The sequence below is a fragment of the Schistosoma haematobium genome, chromosome ZW (genome assembly GCF_000699445.3).
Source record: "Schistosoma haematobium chromosome ZW, whole genome shotgun sequence".
NCBI lineage: Eukaryota > Metazoa > Platyhelminthes > Trematoda > Strigeidida > Schistosomatidae > Schistosoma > Schistosoma haematobium.
Window position 1 is genome coordinate 40,616,721 of NC_067195.1, and position 23,528 is coordinate 40,640,248.

Here is a 23,528-nt window from a genome sequence, read left to right on the forward strand (position 1 = left end):
AAACATTCTAAATCAGTACCATGAATCTGTTTGCTTTTTCAAATGATGTCACGTGATTTCTTAAAAATCTTGTCATCTAAATAAATTATTTAAATTATAGCCACTATCCTACAACCAATTTCCATTATCGTTAATTTTGGTTAAGACCTTTTATTAATTTAACAGACAATGTTATTAGAATAGTGACAATTCGCCTATTTCTTTGTACTGTTATGATCACTAGATCACATGACAGACTCGAGCTAAAATGTTAATAACTGTTGCTCGATTATTCATTCTCCTCTTCATGTATCTATGTTTTCAAATCCTACTATTAGGCTTTGCTTTGCCTTGCTACGCCCTTATGCAATTTGACTATAAATTCTCTTATGTATTTGATTGTATACACGTATTCGCCATTCTAGTTCAAATCCGCTTGATGTGCTTATAGCATTGTGATCTGCGCTATCCGCTAATAAACTGTAGTTGCCGCTTCTCTTTGCTTTCTGATTTCAAACGCCGTTGAAATTTATATAACAACGGTTACAAGGGTGATTGATTAACCAAGCAAAGCCACTACAGAGCAGTGTGAAAATTTGTAAGATCAATAAGTTAAGTATCTAGGTCCTACTTCTATAAAAAATAACCTGAAAGTTTAATATAGCACATTATGGAATACTGTCTATAAGGAATGTTCGTCCAAACCACTTATAGTAAGTAGATAAAAAACAACAAATCTGAAGGTCAATTGAGGTGTGAATGGTGCAAATACTGAAAATCTATTCCTTTGTGTTACCTATTTATTAGTATTTTAGGCAGATGGAGAACACTAACCAATAAGTGATATATGAAGATGTGAACTGTAAAAATCATGATAACTGTCAGATTTTCTGGAAACGGGTGGAGAAATCATGATAAATTGCTTCTGTATTCATCACGCTAAACTTTAATTAAGCATACTATTAATAAATATGCTGTTCATTGGTCATATATTAATTTATCATTTGCAGTTCGCCTGTATACAATAGTGAGACAATTTCAAACAGTTTCATGATAATCTATCAAAAGTTATTCAATGAAAACGATACAGCATACTATGGAGTTTGTATAAAGTGATAAGTACTTTATGTGTGAAAACTCGCTTCGTACATATATTTTTCAGTGCAATACATTCACATGTGTTCAAGTTATCTCGCACTGGTCCATTCGTAGCTACTAAAGTTCGTTTTGGATAGTTTTGGCAGTTCCTATATAATTAAACAGATGTATTACTAGTATTTCATCCATCTTTAAATTGACTTAGGAAGATTCGTCACAATAACCCTTAGTGAGGATTTTCAGTCATGGGTGGAGAAACAAAGTATACGCAAGGGTTTTATATGTATCTACAAGAGCCGTGAAAACTAGTAATTTTCCGATCTTAGTTACCATGAGTTATACATCTAGTATTTATTATCGATTGATCACCAGATGATGACCATTGTTATGTGCATCTTGTCTTTCAGTTCCAATCGAATACTAATGATCAAAATGCAGAGTGCTCACTAGTTTAAGTGACTTGATATCATGTGTACTAATGTTACCGATTTGGCCTTAATGTTTACTTTCAATCTCCTTTCTAACTTCTATGTTCTGATGATAGATAAAACAGATTTTTGTATTCACTAAAGTTTAGAGAAATAAAACGATCAATACCACCTCAAAAGCTTCCAGAAAATTGATACGGTAATGTAAAGTGAAATTTGTTTATACATTCAAGCGAGTTAGAGGATACGCATTTCAAAAGTATGGGCAAATATTGTATCATTATTCTTTTTTTACCATAGGTGACTAATCTCTAGCATTTTGTGGAAATTATTAACAGACATTTGCTTTATTTTGAAACTTTCATTCAAAAGTATAGTTTACAATTTAGAGACTTGAACATACAAAAGTACAGACTTGATGTACTTTATTAGTTCTCTCAAAGGAAATATGATTGCCTTGAGCCTTTATTCCACCAACGATGAGTTTGTTAACAGCTACAGTCTGCCGACAGTTCATGCAATATTCCCACTATTCCCGTGCCTACTAATCTGAATGCTGATAAGACCATAGAAATACCTCTATTTCTTTGTATTATTGAAATCTAAAAACTAAAATGATCATATTATTATTATTATTATAATTATTATTATTATTATTATTATTATTATTATTATTATTATTCACGCCTGTTACCACTTGTGGAGGAGCACAGGCCGCCCACAAGCATTCTCCACCCAACTCCAACTGGGCAATCCTTCTCGGTTGCTATTCATCATTTCGATGCCTGCTTCCAATATCCAACGCAATATGCTCTTTGGTCTTCCTCTTTTCCGTTTCCTTCCAGGATTCTAGTTAGCGCTTGCTTCGTGATGCAGTTTGGTGATTTCCAGAATGTATATCTTATCCACTTCCATCATCTTTTCTTAATTTTCTCCTTAGCTGGGACCTGCTTTGTTCTCTCCCAACCAACGGATATTGAGTATAATGCGTAGACAATTGATTATGGTTGTGGTAGTTCTCCAAGTTTCAGCTCCGTACAATAGAACTGTCTTGGCGTCCGTATTGCAGATTGTGACTTTGATATTGGTTGACAGTTGTTTTGTGTCCCATATGTCGTCCAACTATACGAAAGCTGTCCTTTCTTTAGCATTCCTTGCCTTTAAGTCTGCATCAGATCCTCCTTGTTCATCGATGATGCTTCTCAGGTACGTGAATGTTTTCACCTCTTCCGGAGTTTCTCCATCAAATCTAATCCGATTGGTTTTCGCCGTGTTGTATTTGGAGATCTTACTTTTTACCTTGTGTATGTTGAGGACTACTGATGCAGTGGCTACTGCTACACTGGTTCTCTTGGTATGCATTCGCTCGTGTGTGTGTGGGATAGAAGAGCTAGGTCATCTGAAAAGACCATATCGTCTAGTTGCATGCAAGCTGTCCATTGTATTCCGTGCTTCCCTTCAGATGTAGAAATCTTCATAATCCAGTCAACTACCAAAAGAAAGAGAAAAGGGGAGAGTAAGCGGACTTGACTGACACCGATCCTCACTTGGAATGCGTCTGTCAGCTGTCCTTCAAGCACGATTTTTCAGTGTAGTCCATCGTATGATTTGCGATTGATTCTGACGACTTCCACAAATACACTATAGATTCGAAGAACATCACATAATAATCTTCTATCCACGCTGTCAAATGCTTTCTCATAATCAAGTTAGTTGATGTGTGTTGACGAGTTCCACTCAATCGATTGTTCAACGGTGATCCGTAGTGTTAGGATTTGGTCTGTGCACGATCGATCCCTACGGAATCCAGTCTGTTGATCTCGAAGTTGGGTGTCTACAGAATCTATCATCCAGTCCACAAACATACTGTTGAAAATGTTTCCTAGTGATGATAGTAGTTTGACTCGTCTGTAGTTCTCACATTGGCTCAGATCTCCTATCGGAGGTCTGTGTGTACCGCTGCTATGTTTGGTGGGTTCAGTTGAGCTGTTTATTCAAGAGTTCTTCAAGTTGACCTACCCATTTGTTCCTCAGCTCTTGATTCTCAGTGATTGGTTTAACCTTCTCTGTTCTGGACTGACTTACCTGGCTTACTATTTTTTCCGCTACCAGTTTCTTCGTTGTATCATATAGTTGTTTCATATTTCCCGCTCTTCCAGCTTTCTCCGCTGCCACTACTAACTCTTCCATCTATTTCTTCTTATCAGCTCTAATACTCCAATCCACTTGCTCATTTGCTTCTGTGTATTCGGTCTGTACCTTGACCTTCTCCGTTATTGTTCGACTGTTGCTGATTGCCGTCTTCATTGTGATTCCCTCCTCTTTGTTTTCAAAGATGCTTTGTTGATCCTGGATCCAAGAGATCCCCATCCTATAAGTGCTTTACGAGCTTCTCCTGAAAGCATCAGAGCAACTCCCTCAGTGTGTGCAGCATTTTCTTCTTCGTCACCAGAGTACAGCAACATCCCTACCGAATCTATCTTTTCCTGTCCACACTAGGTTCAATAGGTTTCACTGATTCCGAGAACCGTCAAGTTATATCTCCGCATTTCCGCAGCTATTTCATTGGTACTCCCAGTCTCCCACATTGTCCGAACATTCCATGTACCTATATTAATTGTTGCTGTGGTTGTTAGGAAGGGATTCTGTCTCGTGACTTCTGAAGTATCTCGGCTTTTGCCATAAGGTGTTATAATTCTTCTGAACGAAGACCCTTCAACTCGGAGGGTAGAGTTTAAGTGATTTAATTTGTTTATTCTGGTTAGTGTTTATTAGCAAGATTGTTTTCTATGGGATGTGGTTGCTGACCCCATTCCCAACTCTCCTCCTTTGTGTGGGCGTGGGACCGATAGTAACCTCAGATGAGCTACAGCTGGAGTCTTATATATAAACTATCAGACTTCAACTCATCATAATTAGTTAGTCTCAAACTACAAAATGTAAAACGTTTATAGTATAAAAGCGAACAACAAATTTATTATTAAGGAATTGTGTTTCACGAACGTCAAAATATATTGTCACGATTAATTAGTTAACTAAAACCTTACATTTAGAGTAATATGCCAATCACCAAGTGTTTAATAAATTCACTTTGTAAATAGATATAATGAATCCTATAATATGACCTCTCACAGTCCCTAAACATTAATTATTTCTCCAACCTTGAAAGAAAAGTAATCTTATTATCATAAAAGAACAGTGCCTGCTGTTGATTATACAATGTCCAGATAATTTCTTAACGCGATTCTGTTTTCCTAATAAATTTTTTTTGAAATTTAGTCAATTTAGAACCTTAGTTCGGTTATACTTAATGCATGTGTGGATAATTAAAAAATAATTAGCAGAATTACATAATGACATTTAAATTAACATTGATTATTGGAAGAAAGAGGATTATTAATATTCAAAGTGATCAAGAAGTTGCTAAGTTGCGTAATGTACGAAACAAAGAAGGAACAGAATTTTAACGGATGGTCAATAGGATGGTAGTTACGTAAGAATCAAGAGATGAATGTTGAGAAGTTATTAAGTTCAAAGTTCATTGCAAATAAAATCAACTGTTTCTTGTAGTGGAATGTTAGTGAATAAAGATGATACATCAAGTGATAACATGAAATTATTCTTGGCTGATAGAAGAAATCTTGACTCAGAAACTAAGAAGAGCCGTACAAAAAGCATTTAATGCTGCCAGATTAAATGCAACCTTCTACAACTATCCCAAGATAAGAACAGCCAACAAAGACAGACTGCCTGAATTCGCCAAATCTATGTGTATCTATCGTTTCAACTGCTCCTGTGGAGCCAGTTATATTGGGCGTACAATTCGGCAAGTCCGTCATCGCATTACTGAACATCATCCGTCGTGGTTAAACAAAGGACAGGTAAAAGTGATTAAAAGTTCTATTCTCTCTCACTTGGTTGACACAGGTCATCAAGTCGAATTGAATAAAGCTTTTAAGGTTATCTACAATATCCCGTCTAATTTGCCACATGGTTTACGAGTGCGCCTCTTGCACATTGCGGAAGCCATCGCAATCCATGTTCACAAACCTGACCTTTGCATTCAAAAGAGATTCGTACAACCACTTTCCCTGCCCTGGCCATCAGTTTAAGATTTCCTTCAAAAGAACTATTTTTCATACTTCTTCCATTTTTTTTTATTATTTCTGTTGCTTTTGAACTTAATAACTTCTCAACATTCATCTCTTGATTCTTACGTAACTACCATCCTATTGACCATCCGTTAAAATTCTGTTCCTTCTTTGTTTCGTACATTACGCAACTTAGCAACTTCTTGATCACTTTGAATATTAATAATCCTCTTTCTTCCAATAATCAATGTTAATTTAAATGTCATTATGTAATTATTACGTAACGTATCCACTCGATGAGTATTATATTATAATTAGCAGAATTGCTTAATTTCGGATCAATTACGGTAATGTCAATATGCTCCTCATCTGGATTTTTATTTATGTAATAGATAATAAAATCCAATCTAATACACTTTTCTTTATTCAGCTTCAAAACGGAATTATTTTATTTATTAAGGGTCTTCCTTTTTCAGGAATAACTTTAATGTAAAAAAAAATATGGAGTGAAAATCTATGGGATGAATCTTTGCAATTTTCCATATTTCAAGTCATGAGATATAGTTTAAAGACGATACCGAATAACAAATTCGCTTGATTCCGTGTTTGTGTGGAAATTAATTTAAGTTTCTAGATGAATTGTCAAGGGTTTCCAAGTTTCCTTACAAAACTTCAAGTACTCTAAATTGCACATTAGCTATATTTCAAATTACTTCTGAATATACAGTTTATACAAATTGTATCACAGCTGGTAGTTTTCATTATCAAATAACTAACAGACTATTAACATGACAATAGTAAGGCGATAACAAATATTGTAACGTACTTAAAAGTATCTTACTGTCATAAATTCCTCACTTATTCAATAATAGTTGTTCAGTCCCAGACGGCAGATACGACACACATTACTACTCCTGAATGTCCAAGCGAAACGTGCTAGTAAGTTATTCTGATCGAACTTATTTCTTCTAGATGATTTCTTTGTACTTCTATAGAGCTATCCTGTATTTTCATTCATGAACTGAACATCGCATCAAAGGCTTTTTTTAAATAACATGTTTCTATCCCTTTAAGCTATGGTGATCTAAATTATACTGTTGTGTTTTTACAAAAGCTATGAATCAAACTTAACTTCCAAATAAAAGTAAATAGACTTGCAGACAAACAATTATTGTCGATCCGTTTCATGAATGTATTTTCTTTTCTAGTTTATGACTTTTATGGTCTACAATTGTTGCTCTTAACAAATCTAAACCAACGTTGAAAATGATGATGTGAGCAGTTGGGTTTATAATAAATGACTAAAGTACAATGCCTTAATTATTCACTTTCTTACAAATGATTTATTATAAAAATTGAAGGCTTTTTAAAATATTGTTAGATGTAATTCTTAATGGCCAATATTAATGTGTTTGTCTCCCTAAAAGAAAAAAATGTCTTTTGAACAATAAACCTTAGTTCTTAGTTCATATTTTGTTATATCACCTACTGTACTGTGATTTCCATTTATTTCTATCATACCATATAATCAAATATGCTAAATGCACTGTGTTCATGACATTCATCTGATATTTTCTTGACATACACTCATAATACAACTACACACCTTTTAGTTAAATTATTACTTTCATAATATTAACCCTAGGTACAATCACATATATATATATTAATGAGTTTAGTTAGTATAGACTAGATATAATTCATTCACAATAAATTTGCTTCATATTATTGTCATAGTTGTTTGGCATACAGAAATAAATGATCATTTGTAGTTAGATTAAATTAACTATGTAACCATATAACTATCATAAAAAAAATATTTAACCAATAACAGAAATCTCGCTTAAAATTACCATCTTACCATGTATTAAATGACAGATGAATTTTTTTTTAAATGATTCAGTATCTTGCTTATGGGAAATGTTATTTATCCATATGTGAAAAAGTCAATATTTATATATTAAAAGTATTGCAATTTATTACAATGCAACTTGATCACATATTAGTTTTTGAAGATCTTTATATAAGAAATAAAGAACAAACTAGCCTGGAATGAGCAAAAGTAACAATAAAGATAACAAGGAAAGACAAGATGCATCACTCTACTCTGGCTATCAAAATTAAATCAATATTACCCCAGGGTTGATGTGATGTTAGTACAAATTGTCTTGGATACACAAGAACGGTTAATATTGATTTGGCTAGGATTTTACGAAATCTAAATATTTATTGTAGAACAGTTTTACTTAACACCACGAGTATTCAACTAAGATCAATTTTTTGATACGTCTCAACAATGTGTTATGGAATACAGGAAGATGTGTGCTTATTATCTACTCTAATTGGGTCACTGGACTTTATTTGTCCTTGCATTCATTCAGCCACGTTTGAAGGTAAGTTTATCGTATAGAAAAATTATAAAGCAAATAAAAGTAACAGTAAAGTTGCACAAAATAACAAAATTCATAGAAATACTTTTTACGACGTATTATAAAATAAAACCAGTTCATTATACATTTTCACCTTTAGCTCAGCTTGCCTCGTTTGTCTATTGTGACGACTATTCATTTTTAAATGAAAAACTTATGTCTATAGAAAGGATTGTATCACAAAAATGGACTCGTGAATAAATAACAAATGAGGTTAACGTACTAATCAAGGGGTAAGGGAGAACAAAATTTATGGGTCAGATAATAGTCCAGTTGACAGATATGAGGAAAAAACGACCCATAAATTTTGTTCTCCCTTACCCCTTGATTAGTACGTTAACCTCATTTGTTATTTATTCTCGAATCCATTGTTGTGAAAAACTTATTAGTTAGAAAAGCAAATAATCGGTGAAATTCAAACATCCTAAGTTAAAAGTAGAAATGTATAAATGGTAAAATCTAACTTAACTTTCTGAACCTCCGAAAAAGCACTGTCACTGACACATTTCATACATTACTAAGGAAATCAAATGAGAGAATACTCTAAGCGAAGATAGTGAAGAGAAACGAAATAAGGTTCAGTGGGGATGGAGAGTGAGCCAATTCGATTTAGCCAATCGATGTTTATAGTCAGACCAAAAATACTTCACAGACATGTGACGAGTAAGGTAAATAGTTCGCACATATACGATCATATAAAAAGAAATCAGGATTAATAAGCGAATAAGTGACAAGGTAAAAATATGGCTTGAGAAGAACCAATAGATTGGTCTGTTATCAGAATGGGTTTTGTGGAGTGTTAATGTGTTAATGTCTAACTTCAACCAATCCACGAAGTTGCGCCACCGTACACCATTGTCTTCAGTGAGTTACTATCTCACAACAGACCTGGTTGAACTCCACTGGTAACGGCTTCTCACTAGAACTCCAGGAGTTTTTCCTGAAGTCAGTCACTAGTGAGCAGTTGATTATTATCAGAATGGGTTTTGTGGATGCCGGCTCAGTGGTCTAGTGGTTAAGTGCTCGCGCGCGAAGCCAGTAGGTCCTGGGTTCGAGCCCCTCGTGGTGCGGGATCGTGGATGCGCACTACTGAGGAGTCCCATACTAGGACGAAACGGTCGTCCAGTGCTTCCAGGTTTTCCATGGTGGTCTAGCTTCAATCGACTCATGATTTCAACCTATGAGATTGGTCTGTCCATAGACTAGAATAACCTATGTGGTTATGACATAGTACCAGCCCCTACAAGCCCATTCTCGATAATCTCCATATAAATTTCTAAAAGCCATTTAAAAGTCAATTCTATAGTCAGTTTCAATGGTATTTTTTAGTCTTGGAGTAGGGTTTTCTACTCCCTACACTTAACGAGACATTTGGCACTCATTTATTCCGAAGCTGTGTATTTGAATGATGATTGGATTGTTTGATCACTGCTCTCATTGTATTTGTGTTCACACACACATGTGAATTACAGTAGAATATAATCCAATTATTTATGTAATTATTCATGCGATGTTCAGGCCTCCGTAAAACCACAGACTTAGTTGTCTTCAGAATTTTTCGTTTATTCGATTGTTTTCTACATCCTTCTTTTCAAAATTACGCCTTCTGGTTCTCCTCTAGATGGTAGCGTGATTTGAAGCCGTCTTTGTAACACAATTAGGAATAGGTTACAATGTTAACTCATTAAACTATTAATATTTATAAAACGAATTAGGCATTTTAAATATTTACATATATAAATGCTTTTATTGTAAATATTGAAATTACATGTATTCATTTAACATACAAAGTACAAATAACCTGGAGATTTCGTTTAAACAATATCTTCCACAAGTAAATCTTTTATTATTGAATAATTGTTTCCATGGGATAAAAATTAGACACAAAGCTTAATGGAAACACATTAAAAAGTAACGTTTATTTCAGTGGAAAAAAAAACAAACAAACAAACAGACATACATGCATACATACAATCACTTTTTCAGTCAGTAACAATTATTATTTTGCATTATCTAATTTTGTTACTCGATAAAATAGCAATTAGAAATTATACAATTTTTTTTCTTTCTAGTTTTCTTTTTTCAGCCACTCTTAAACTCGTTATATTTATTACTCTTATCACACATATGCTACTATTTTAATTACCTTTAGCAAAAACATACACACCATTGTAGGCAGAAGCAACAATAATAACAGTTATAATAAATTGTAACCTTTATAAAAATTAAATAGAAATTATCTATAAAATTCATTGTCGTTATAAGTAAAAGAAATAGGATGCTTCAACTTTTTGCCTAACTAATTTTTAGTTGAAGTTGGAGACAGAAAATGAGATCTTGTCCTTTTTTTCTGCTTAGTGATTTATTTAAACTAGGCATTATTCGGTGTAAATATCGATTTTTCAGATTTTGCCAGCTCTGTATAAATTTATAACTCTATTCTCTATGGTAAACCATTTAATTATCAATTATGCCAATATATTTTTTTGCTTGTTTATTTTGAAGTTAATTTTTTTACCAATGATTGACTACTATTGTTAAACTGCTGGAAATAATGGAAAACTAGATATCTGTCTAATCCTTGTAAACCTAATTCTAGCTAAGGCCTCATGGGTCAAACTCTAGATTTAAAAGATAACTCGTGGTGATAAGTGTTATGTTCCGATAAGCATAATGAATGGTAGCTTTTGCGATGCATTTATGCATCAATACTATACGTATATTTTTATCGTGTGATTGTTAAATAACTAAACTATTCATATTCATGTCCCTCTTATTATGAGCTTTAATTTAACCTATGAACTATTATTCTACAATCTACCATTCTTGAATTATGCCCTGTCTATTAATTACTACCTCCCACATTCACAGCCCCTTTAGCTAAACATTGTACAAATGTTATTTCCTATTTTGTGGTACGATGTGGTCTGTCTGGTTGGTATATAAACCTAGTATGCTTGAAACAAATGGTTGATATCACAGAGGCTGAGATTGGTGTTCTGGACTTAACTGGCTGGGCTAGACAGGAAGCAGGACCGATAGGTACTCTAGACTGCTCGTATGTGGTCTATGCGTCATTAGTCCGATCGATAATTCTCTGCTCTCTAATCGGCGGTATCATTACGCATACATTAATAGGGCACACAGGTCACAAATTATAACAATGAGTCATTAATTGTTATTTTGAGAGGATTCTACAGAATAAAAATTGCAAATAAGATATAAACTTCATATTCAAATAAACACTATTATTAGCTATCCCACAAAGAAGCCTCGTAAACAATAATTTTCAGCTACCCTTTGATCACTATACTACGTTCACAATCATTTTTAAGCACACCCTTATCATTCTTCTCTTCATTATAACTTTAATTAACTTGCCTTCGCCAGTATTTCTAACATTTTCATGGAATTATATATGTTATGACCTTGGATCGCTTTTACCCCGTGATACTTGTTATGACTTGACCTTGGTCTGTGTAGTCTAAATTATGACCTTGACGCGTTAGGCTGAGTGGCTTAACCTTGAGTCTAATACGCGTGAGTTCGATTGGGGTAGAGAGAACTATTCTAAATCCTGATTGGTTGGCAAGCACACACGTGAAAGAAGACAAGACAGTTGGAACACTAAACTCTGGATTCTCTGAATTCGGATTACTACAAAAATGTACATGAATAAATAAGTGCATATCTTGACCACGACGTAGGATAATTTGGAAAAATACAGTTATGCCCGAAACAGGGAATTAGGGTAGAAATTATAGTGCAAAATATAATGTTTAAATTACAATATTTTTGGAACAAAAAAGGGTATGCTAGTGAATGATACATAGAACGAAAGCTCGTGTTATGTAGAATAAGATAGGGACAAAAATAAATATAAGTGTTTTACAGGTTTTGAATGAAATGCAATAACGTCCCAAGAAAATAGCTTTCGTAATTGTCTGGGCTTCTTAATTCCCCGTTCATAACACCTTCCCCCTTTAAAAAAAAAGAAAAAAAAATGGTTAGTTACTATATACAGGTAAGTGCTGAGATATCATCATTGATATCTTCCTTCGGAAACGTATGTTCTCCTCTTTGGGTCTACCTGTAGAATATCTGGTCTTCTGCGTTTCCGTGATGCTTTCCTAATAGGACTTTGTTCAGGTTGCGTGGTCTTCTGAGTCGCTGAGCATTTTATGTCAAAACTGTCCAGAATGATTCTCCACATTGAGTCTAATTTCTCGGTTTTCTGTGAAGTGCCAGCATTTTCCAGTATGTGGTTGACATGGCGTGTCCACTTCTGTCCTTCAACTTCCACCACATACATTACGTTCCCTTGTCTCTTAAGTATGCGTCCACTGGTCCATTGTGGAGGTGAATATCGGAAATCGCGGACGTATACTTTTTGATTTTTCTGGAAAATTCTGCGTTTCGCCCCATGATGGCGATCAAATTGGTTTTCCATCTTTCTGTTTCTTTTTCCGATGTCTCTTTGCTGTGGTTTCATGGCATCGAGGGCAGTTCTTACTTTTCTACCAAACATAATTTCTGCTGGGGACATTTGATTTGGTGTTGATGGGTTTGGAGTTGTTCTATAGACCAAGAGAAAGTCATCAAGAATCTCCTCTATCTTTCCCTCCCCTTTTGCCTTCAGTAGCGCTCTTTTGAAGGTATCTACAAACCTTTCGGCCTGACCATTCGATTGTGGATGGTACGGAGGTGAACGGACATGTTTGACTCCAAACCTCTTGCAGAAATCTGAGAAGATGGAAGAAATAAACTGAGTGCCGTTATCTGTCACGAGAACATCTGGAACTCCAAAACGGGAGAATAACTGCCGTAGCTTCATGATAGTCTGTTGCGAAGTGATTTGATTTATAGGAAAAATCTCCGGCCATTTTGAATAAGCATCAACACAAACGAGGAAGTACGTACCCTGGAATGGGCCAGCAAAATCAACATGTATACGCGACCAAGGTTCTTCTGGAGATGGCCAGGAATGTAGTTCAGCTTTTCGTGGACACTTAGAAACCTCAGCACATTTTCTGCACGCACGCACGAAATCTTCGATGTGTTCATCGATATTAGGCCAATATACATAACTTCGAGCAATAGCTTTCATTCTTCCAGTACCTGGATGGGCTGTATGCAGTTGTTTCAGGACGAGTGAGCGTAAGTTATACGGAACCACTACGCGATCAGCAACCATTATACAGTCATTGACGATGGATAAAGATTGGCGTCGTTGATAATACTGTTTCAGTTCATGAGATGTTATACGTGGGGGCCAACCACGCTGGATAAATGTAGATAATCGTCTTAAGATAGGATCGCGGCGAGTGTGTTCAGCGATTCGAGCAGCTGTCACTGGAAGAATTTGTGTTGAATTAAACAACATTCTGCTTACATCTTCTTCCACTGATATAGAAGCGATAACAGTATCTTCGTTTTCAAGCTTATGATTGCTTATTAAGCGCGATAATGCATCAGCATGGCCAAAATCAGAGGTAGATTTGTATTTGATAACGAAATCATAACCCAATAGCATTGTAGCCCATCGTTGGAGGCGGTTTGCGGTATAAACTGGTATACCTTTCTTAGATCCGAAAATTGATAATAGGGGTTTATGATCAGTGATTAAGGTAAATTTTCTGCCATGCAGCATCTTGTGAAACTTTTTTACTGCGAAAATTAATGCCAATCCTTCTTTCTCAATTTGGCTGTACTTGCGTTCTGCTGAAGTCAATGTTCTGGAAGCATGTGCGATAGCCTTTTCTTTTCCATCTGGAAACTTATGGGATATGACGGCACCGATACCATAGTCAGAAGCATCTGCAGCAACAACGATTTCCAGCGAGGGATCAAAATATGTAAGGAGTAGATCCGACGTTAATAATGACTTCACTTCGTCAAAACATTTTTGACACTTAGTGGACCAATTCCATTTTACATTACTGGATAATAATTGGTTCATGGGTGCCCGGAGGCGATGCAATTGTGGCAAGAAATTACTGTAATAACTGATAAGACCAAGGAAGGAACGCAGAGTTGCTACATTCGATGGGGGAGGCATATTTTGGATAGCTCGTACATTTTCCGGATCCGGGCGTCGTCCATTTTTGTCGAAAACAAAACCAAGATATTTCACCGAGTTCATGAAGAATGTACACTTCTCTTCTTTTAGATAGAATCCACACTCAGATATTTTGGTTAAAACAGTATCGAGTCGATTGAATAACTCGGACTTACTGGAACCTGTAACGATTACATCATCCAAATAGACAGCGACTCCTGGCAAATTAGCCAACATAGTGTCCATTATTTGTTGAAAGATAGCTGGTGCTGGTTTCACACCAAAAGGTAAACGCTTATATTGGTAAAGACCTCTGTGGGTGTTAATCGTCAGTAATGGTTGGGAGGCTGGATCAACTTCTATCTGGAGATATGCGTCAGCCAGGTCAATTTTAGCAAAACACTTTCCTCCATTTAGTTTGATGAATAAATCTTCCTGTATGGGAAGTGGATACGTGTGATCTTCTAGAGCATTATTTAGGCCAGTGGAAAAATCAGCACATATGCGAACAGTTCCATTTGCTTTTCTCACGACCACTATGGGTGCAGCCCACGATGAATAATTTACTGGCTCAATAACACCTAGTGCTTCTAACCTGTCCAATTCTTGGTCAACGACTGACAGAGCAGCATAAGGCACTGGTCGTTTCGGTCTGAAAATGGGCTTTGCATTTTCCTTTAGTGATAAGGATACTTTGGTGAATTTATAACACCCCAGTTTGTTTTGAAATACACATGCATGTTTTTGTCGAAGATGATTTATGTAAGATACGGACGACAATTGAGAGGAAACAGAAGACTTTGATGTAGACATAACATCAGAACGAAGTATATGAGATTCCGCAGTTTCACTAGCGCATACTTTGTCTGAAGTATTCGATTTGGAAATTTTATGAGAAGGTACTAAATCGGCGGTATTAGATTTGACATGGTGAGAACACATAACATTTGAATTGTTTGATTCAGAAAGATCATAAGAACATGTTTCATCAGAAGCATTTAATTCGTTAATATCCAGAGAGGATGATTCGTCGGAGACATTTGATTTAGAAATATCATTAGGGATTTGGATAGAATCATAGGAAACATTTTGAGAACATACCTCATCTAATAATTTATTCAAAGTATCAACATGTGCAATCCAATCTAATCCCAATAGATCTAAATCGTGTCGATTTGTTAGATAACAAACATCTGTAAATTTACTTCCCATAAGTTGAACATTGCATAGGACCTCTCCTGTCAACTTTACTATGTCTCCTGACGCATTTCGGGCGACATGTTCTGTCGGTCGGATGGATGGGCATCCTAACTTGTGCCATGTGTTCTTTGAAATCAACGTGACACCAGAAGCAGTGTCTAACTGAAGTCGTATAAGTTTTCCATTTACTAATAAATTTACAAATTTCCGCCTATTTTTAAATCCAACTTTAAAGGTTGCAAACGTGGTTTTAATCTGACTATTTGATTGTTGCTTTGAATTTTCACTACGATGTTTAGTCTTGCGTTTATTTAACGAACAATGACCTTCTTTGTGGCCAATGCGATGACATTTGCGGCATTTATGATTCTTAAACGGACAGAATTTTGCAAAATGCCATGCTCCGCAGAACCAGCATGGTGATGGGGGGTTGGCAGGTTTTTTCATGCTTGTACAGTTTTGTTTCGATGATTTTATGGATCGGAGCGCATTAATTGAATCAGAACCGGAAGGTTTACCCTTCTGTTGCACCATCGCAGTGTCATGCTTGAGATTAAGTAACCGCTGACATTCGGTTGTGACCATTTGTAATGTCATATTTGGTTCTTGTTCAATGCGTACCAACATTCTGGTACGGACATCTGCATCTTCTTCATTCTTTAGACCACATATGAAAATCAAGCATTTAAATTGGTCCGCTGTGATTTCGTTTATTTTGAAGCGTTCGCACTGTCGATTTACCTTCCCGGCATACGTGAGATAATCGTCCTCTGGAGATTTCGTTATTTGGAAGCATTTATAGCGAGTATTAAATAATGAGGACTGTTCATCGAAAATATCAGATAAAATCTGGACTGTATCTTTGAATGATACATCTCGTGGATTTTGCGGCAAGATAAAATTCACATATTTATTATATTCCTGTGTTCCCAGTCTTCTTAAGAGTAAGCGGACTTTTGCTGCGTCATCAAGATGCGAGCATTCAACGCGGAAAATATCTTCACAGCGGTGAAACCACGAACTGAAAATGACATTAGCTTCAGGATCATACTGGAATTCAGAAATAGAATTTATGATGCTTTCATGCTTATCTGATTGACAAGCTGAGGACGACTGTAATGAGAACATTCGTGCGAATGCATCCAAAAGCTTCGTCTGATTTGCCTCATTTTGTGCTTGCTGCATTTGAAGAATAGTTTTAAGGTCATCCAATGAAACAGGCATTTTGTACTGGATCAATCAATATAGGAAAGAAAAAAAATTCTCCGTCGCCAGTTGTTATGACCTTGGATCGCTTTTACCCCGTGATACTTGTTATGACTTGACCTTGGTCTGTGTAGTCTAAATTATGACCTTGACGCGTTAGGCTGAGTGGCTTAACCTTGAGTCTAATACGCGTGAGTTCGATTGGGGTAGAGAGAACTATTCTAAATCCTGATTGGTTGGCAAGCACACACGTGAAAGAAGACAAGACAGTTGGAACACTAAACTCTGGATTCTCTGAATTCGGATTACTACAAAAATGTACATGAATAAATAAGTGCATATCTTGACCACGACGTAGGATAATTTGGAAAAATACAGTTATGCCCGAAACAGGGAATTAGGGTAGAAATTATAGTGCAAAATATAATGTTTAAATTACAATATTTTTGGAACAAAAAGGGTATGCTAGTGAATGATACATAGAACGAAAGCTCGTGTTATGTAGAATAAGATAGGGACAAAAATAAATATAAGTGTTTTACAGGTTTTGAATGAAATGCAATAACGTCCCAAGAAAATAGCTTTCGTAATTGTCTGGGCTTCTTAATTCCCCGTTCATAACACCTTCCCCCTTAAAAAAAAAGAAAAAAAATGGTTAGTTACTATATACAGGTAAGTGCTGAGATATCATCATTGATATCTTCCTTCGGAAACGTATGTTCTCCTCTTTGGGTCTACCTGTAGAATATCTGGTCTTCTGCGTTTCCGTGATGCTTTCCTAATAGGACTTTGTTCAGGTTGCGTGGTCTTCTGAGTCGCTGAGCATTTTATGTCAAAACTGTCCAGAATGATTCTCCACATTGAGTCTAATTTCTCGGTTTTCTGTGAAGTGCCAGCATTTTCCAGTATGTGGTTGACATGGCGTGTCCACTTCTGTCCTTCAACTTCCACCACATACATTACGTTCCCTTGTCTCTTAAGTATGCGTCCACTGGTCCATTGTGGAGGTGAATATCGGAAATCGCGGACGTATACTTTTTGATTTTTCTGGAAAATTCTGCGTTTCGCCCCATGATGGCGATCAAATTGGTTTTCCATCTTTCTGTTTCTTTTTCCGATGTCTCTTTGCTGTGGTTTCATGGCATCGAGGGCAGTTCTTACTTTTCTACCAAACATAATTTCTGCTGGGGACATTTGATTTGGTGTTGATGGGTTTGGAGTTGTTCTATAGACCAAGAGAAAGTCATCAAGAATCTCCTCTATCTTTCCCTCCCCTTTTGCCTTCAGTAGCGCTCTTTTGAAGGTATCTACAAACCTTTCGGCCTGACCATTCGATTGTGGATGGTACGGAGGTGAACGGACATGTTTGACTCCAAACCTCTTGCAGAAATCTGAGAAGATGGAAGAAATAAACTGAGTGCCGTTATCTGTCACGAGAACATCTGGAACTCCAAAACGGGAGAATAACTGCCGTAGCTTCATGATAGTCTGTTGCGAAGTGATTTGATTTATAGGAAAAATCTCCGGCCATTTTGAATAAGCATCAACACAAACGAGGAAGTACGTACCCTGGAATGGGCCAGCAAAATCAACATGTATACGCGACCAAGGTTCTTCTGGAGATGGCCAGGAATGTAGTTCAGCTTTTCGTGGACACTTAGAAACCTCAGCACATTTTCTGCACGCACGCACGAAATCTTCGATGTGTTCATCGATATTAGGCCAATATACATAACTTCGAGCAATAGCTTTCATTCTTCCAGTACCTGGATGGGCTGTATGCAGTTGTTTCAGGACGAGTGAGCGTAAGTTATACGGAACCACTACGCGATCAGCAACCATTATACAGTCATTGACGATGGATAAAGATTGGCGTCGTTGATAATACTGTTTCAGTTCATGAGATGTTATACGTGGGGGCCAACCACGCTGGATAAATGTAGATAATCGTCTTAAGATAGGATCGCGGCGAGTGTGTTCAGCGATTCGAGCAGCTGTCACTGGAAGAATTTGTGTTGAATTAAACAACATTCTGCTTACATCTTCTTCCACTGATATAGAAGCGATAACAGTATCTTCGTTTTCAAGCTTATGATTGCTTATTAAGCGCGATAATGCATCAGCATGGCCAAAATCAGAGGTAGATTTGTATTTGATAACGAAATCATAACCCAATAGCATTGTAGCCCATCGTTGGAGGCGGTTTGCGGTATAAACTGGTATACCTTTCTTAGATCCGAAAATTGATAATAGGGGTTTATGATCAGTGATTAAGGTAAATTTTCTGCCATGCAGCATCTTGTGAAACTTTTTACTGCGAAAATTAATGCCAATCCTTCTTTCTCAATTTGGCTGTACTTGCGTTCTGCTGAAGTCAATGTTCTGGAAGCATGTGCGATAGCCTTTTCTTTTCCATCTGGAAACTTATGGGATATGACGGCACCGATACCATAGTCAGAAGCATCTGCAGCAACAACGATTTCCAGCGAGGGATCAAAATATGTAAGGAGTAGATCCGACGTTAATAATGACTTCACTTCGTCAAAACATTTTTGACACTTAGTGGACCAATTCCATTTTACATTACTGGATAATAATTGGTTCATGGGTGCCCGGAGGCGATGCAATTGTGGCAAGAAATTACTGTAATAACTGATAAGACCAAGGAAGGAACGCAGAGTTGCTACATTCGATGGGGGAGGCATATTTTGGATAGCTCGTACATTTTCCGGATCCGGGCGTCGTCCATTTTTGTCGAAAACAAAACCAAGATATTTCACCGAGTTCATGAAGAATGTACACTTCTCTTCTTTTAGATAGAATCCACACTCAGATATTTTGGTTAAAACAGTATCGAGTCGATTGAATAACTCGGACTTACTGGAACCTGTAACGATTACATCATCCAAATAGACAGCGACTCCTGGCAAATTAGCCAACATAGTGTCCATTATTTGTTGAAAGATAGCTGGTGCTGGTTTCACACCAAAAGGTAAACGCTTATATTGGTAAAGACCTCTGTGGGTGTTAATCGTCAGTAATGGTTGGGAGGCTGGATCAACTTCTATCTGGAGATATGCGTCAGCCAGGTCAATTTTAGCAAAACACTTTCCTCCATTTAGTTTGATGAATAAATCTTCCTGTATGGGAAGTGGATACGTGTGATCTTCTAGAGCATTATTTAGGCCAGTGGAAAAATCAGCACATATGCGAACAGTTCCATTTGCTTTTCTCACGACCACTATGGGTGCAGCCCACGATGAATAATTTACTGGCTCAATAACACCTAGTGCTTCTAACCTGTCCAATTCTTGGTCAACGACTGACAGAGCAGCATAAGGCACTGGTCGTTTCGGTCTGAAAATGGGCTTTGCATTTTCCTTTAGTGATAAGGATACTTTGGTGAATTTATAACACCCCAGTTTGTTTTGAAATACACATGCATGTTTTTGTCGAAGATGATTTATGTAAGATACGGACGACAATTGAGAGGAAACAGAAGACTTTGATGTAGACATAACATCAGAACGAAGTATATGAGATTCCGCAGTTTCACTAGCGCATACTTTGTCTGAAGTATTCGATTTGGAAATTTTATGAGAAGGTACTAAATCGGCGGTATTAGATTTGACATGGTGAGAACACATAACATTTGAATTGTTTGATTCAGAAAGATCATAAGAACATGTTTCATCAGAAGCATTTAATTCGTTAATATCCAGAGAGGATGATTCGTCGGAGACATTTGATTTAGAAATATCATTAGGGATTTGGATAGAATCATAGGAAACATTTTGAGAACATACCTCATCTAATAATTTATTCAAAGTATCAACATGTGCAATCCAATCTAATCCCAATAGATCTAAATCGTGTCGATTTGTTAGATAACAAACATCTGTAAATTTACTTCCCATAAGTTGAACATTGCATAGGACCTCTCCTGTCAACTTTACTATGTCTCCTGACGCATTTCGGGCGACATGTTCTGTCGGTCGGATGGATGGGCATCCTAACTTGTGCCATGTGTTCTTTGAAATCAACGTGACATCAGAAGCAGTGTCTAACTGAAGTCGTATAAGTTTTCCATTTACTAATAAATTTACAAATTTCCGCCTATTTTTAAATCCAACTTTAAAGGTTGCAAACGTGGTTTTAATCTGACTATTTGATTGTTGCTTTGAATTTTCACTACGATGTTTAGTCTTGCGTTTATTTAACGAACAATGACCTTCTTTGTGGCCAATGCGATGACATTTGCGGCATTTATGATTCTTAAACGGACAGAATTTTGCAAAATGCCATGCTCCGCAGAACCAGCATGGTGATGGGGGGTTGGCAGGTTTTTTCATGCTTGTACAGTTTTGTTTCGATGATTTTATGGATCGGAGCGCATTAATTGAATCAGAACCGGAAGGTTTACCCTTCTGTTGCACCATCGCAGTGTCATGCTTGAGATTAAGTAACCGCTGACATTCGGTTGTGACCATTTGTAATGTCATATTTGGTTCTTGTTCAATGCGTACCAACATTCTGGTACGGACATCTGCATCTTCTTCATTCTTTAGACCACATATGAAAATCAAGCATTTAAATTGGTCCGCTGTGATTTCGTTTATTTTGAAGCGTTCGCACTGTCGATTTACCTTCCCGGCATACGTGAGATAATCGTCCTCTGGAGATTTCGTTATTTGGAAGCATTTATAGCGAGTATTAAATAATGAGGACTGTTCATCGAAAATATCAGATAAAATCTGGACTGTATCTTTGAATGATACATCTCGTGGATTTTGCGGCAAGATAAAATTCACATATTTATTATATTCCTGTGTTCCCAGTCTTCTTAAGAGTAAGCGGACTTTTGCTGCGTCATCAAGATGCGAGCATTCAACGCGGAAAATATCTTCACAGCGGTGAAACCACGAACTGAAAATGACATTAGCTTCAGGATCATACTGGAATTCAGAAATAGAATTTATGATGCTTTCATGCTTATCTGATTGACAAGCTGAGGACGACTGTAATGAGAACATTCGTGCGAATGCATCCAAAAGCTTCGTCTGATTTGCCTCATTTTGTGCTTGCTGCATTTGAAGAATAGTTTTAAGGTCATCCAATGAAACAGGCATTTTGTACTGGATCAATCAATATAGGAAAGAAAAAAAATTCTCCGTCGCCAGTTGTTATGACCTTGGATCGCTTTTACCCCGTGATACTTGTTATGACTTGACCTTGGTCTGTGTAGTCTAAATTATGACCTTGACGCGTTAGGCTGAGTGGCTTAACCTTGAGTCTAATACGCGTGAGTTCGATTGGGGTAGAGAGAACTATTCTAAATCCTGATTGGTTGGCAAGCACACACGTGAAAGAAGACAAGACAGTTGGAACACTAAACTCTGGATTCTCTGAATTCGGATTACTACAAAAATGTACATGAATAAATAAGTGCATATCTTGACCACGACGTAGGATAATTTGGAAAAATACAGTTATGCCCGAAACAGGGAATTAGGGTAGAAATTATAGTGCAAAATATAATGTTTAAATTACAATATTTTTGGAACAAAAAAGGGTATGCTAGTGAATGATACATAGAACGAAAGCTCGTGTTATGTAGAATAAGATAGGGACAAAAATAAATATAAGTGTTTTACAGGTTTTGAATGAAATGCAATAACGTCCCAAGAAAATAGCTTTCGTAATTGTCTGGGCTTCTTAATTCCCCGTTCATAACACCTTCCCCTTTAAAAAAAAGAAAAAAAAATGGTTAGTTACTATATACAGGTAAGTGCTGAGATATCATCATTGATATCTTCCTTCGGAAACGTATGTTCTCCTCTTTGGGTCTACCTGTAGAATATCTGGTCTTCTGCGTTTCCGTGATGCTTTCCTAATAGGACTTTGTTCAGGTTGCGTGGTCTTCTGAGTCGCTGAGCATTTTATGTCAAAACTGTCCAGAATGATTCTCCACATTGAGTCTAATTTCTCGGTTTTCTGTGAAGTGCCAGCATTTTCCAGTATGTGGTTGACATGGCGTGTCCACTTCTGTCCTTCAACTTCCACCACATACATTACGTTCCCTTGTCTCTTAAGTATGCGTCCACTGGTCCATTGTGGAGGTGAATATCGGAAATCGCGGACGTATACTTTTTGATTTTTCTGGAAAATTCTGCGTTTCGCCCCATGATGGCGATCAAATTGGTTTTCCATCTTTCTGTTTCTTTTTCCGATGTCTCTTTGCTGTGGTTTCATGGCATCGAGGGCAGTTCTTACTTTTCTACCAAACATAATTTCTGCTGGGGACATTTGATTTGGTGTTGATGGGTTTGGAGTTGTTCTATAGACCAAGAGAAAGTCATCAAGAATCTCCTCTATCTTTCCCTCCCCTTTTGCCTTCAGTAGCGCTCTTTTGAAGGTATCTACAAACCTTTCGGCCTGACCATTCGATTGTGGATGGTACGGAGGTGAACGGACATGTTTGACTCCAAACCTCTTGCAGAAATCTGAGAAGATGGAAGAAATAAACTGAGTGCCGTTATCTGTCACGAGAACATCTGGAACTCCAAAACGGGAGAATAACTGCCGTAGCTTCATGATAGTCTGTTGCGAAGTGATTTGATTTATAGGAAAAATCTCCGGCCATTTTGAATAAGCATCAACACAAACGAGGAAGTACGTACCCTGGAATGGGCCAGCAAAATCAACATGTATACGCGACCAAGGTTCTTCTGGAGATGGCCAGGAATGTAGTTCAGCTTTTCGTGGACACTTAGAAACCTCAGCACATTTTCTGCACGCACGCACGAAATCTTCGATGTGTTCATCGATATTAGGCCAATATACATAACTTCGAGCAATAGCTTTCATTCTTCCAGTACCTGGATGGGCTGTATGCAGTTGTTTCAGGACGAGTGAGCGTAAGTTATACGGAACCACTACGCGATCAGCAACCATTATACAGTCATTGACGATGGATAAAGATTGGCGTCGTTGATAATACTGTTTCAGTTCATGAGATGTTATACGTGGGGGCCAACCA

General features: G+C 36.9%; 1 protein-coding gene across 1 annotated transcript; it reads right to left on the bottom strand.

Annotated features, from left to right (window-relative positions):
• Positions 1-16,772: 16,772 nt before the first annotated feature.
• On the bottom strand, positions 16,773-21,889 carry MS3_00003554 (uncharacterized protein). Its single transcript, XM_051211379.1, has one exon. The coding sequence runs from the start codon at positions 21,616-21,618 to the stop codon at positions 18,760-18,762; it is 2,859 nt and encodes a 952-aa protein (XP_051071434.1). The 5' UTR covers positions 21,619-21,889; the 3' UTR covers positions 16,773-18,759.
• Positions 21,890-23,528: the final 1,639 nt, after the last annotated feature.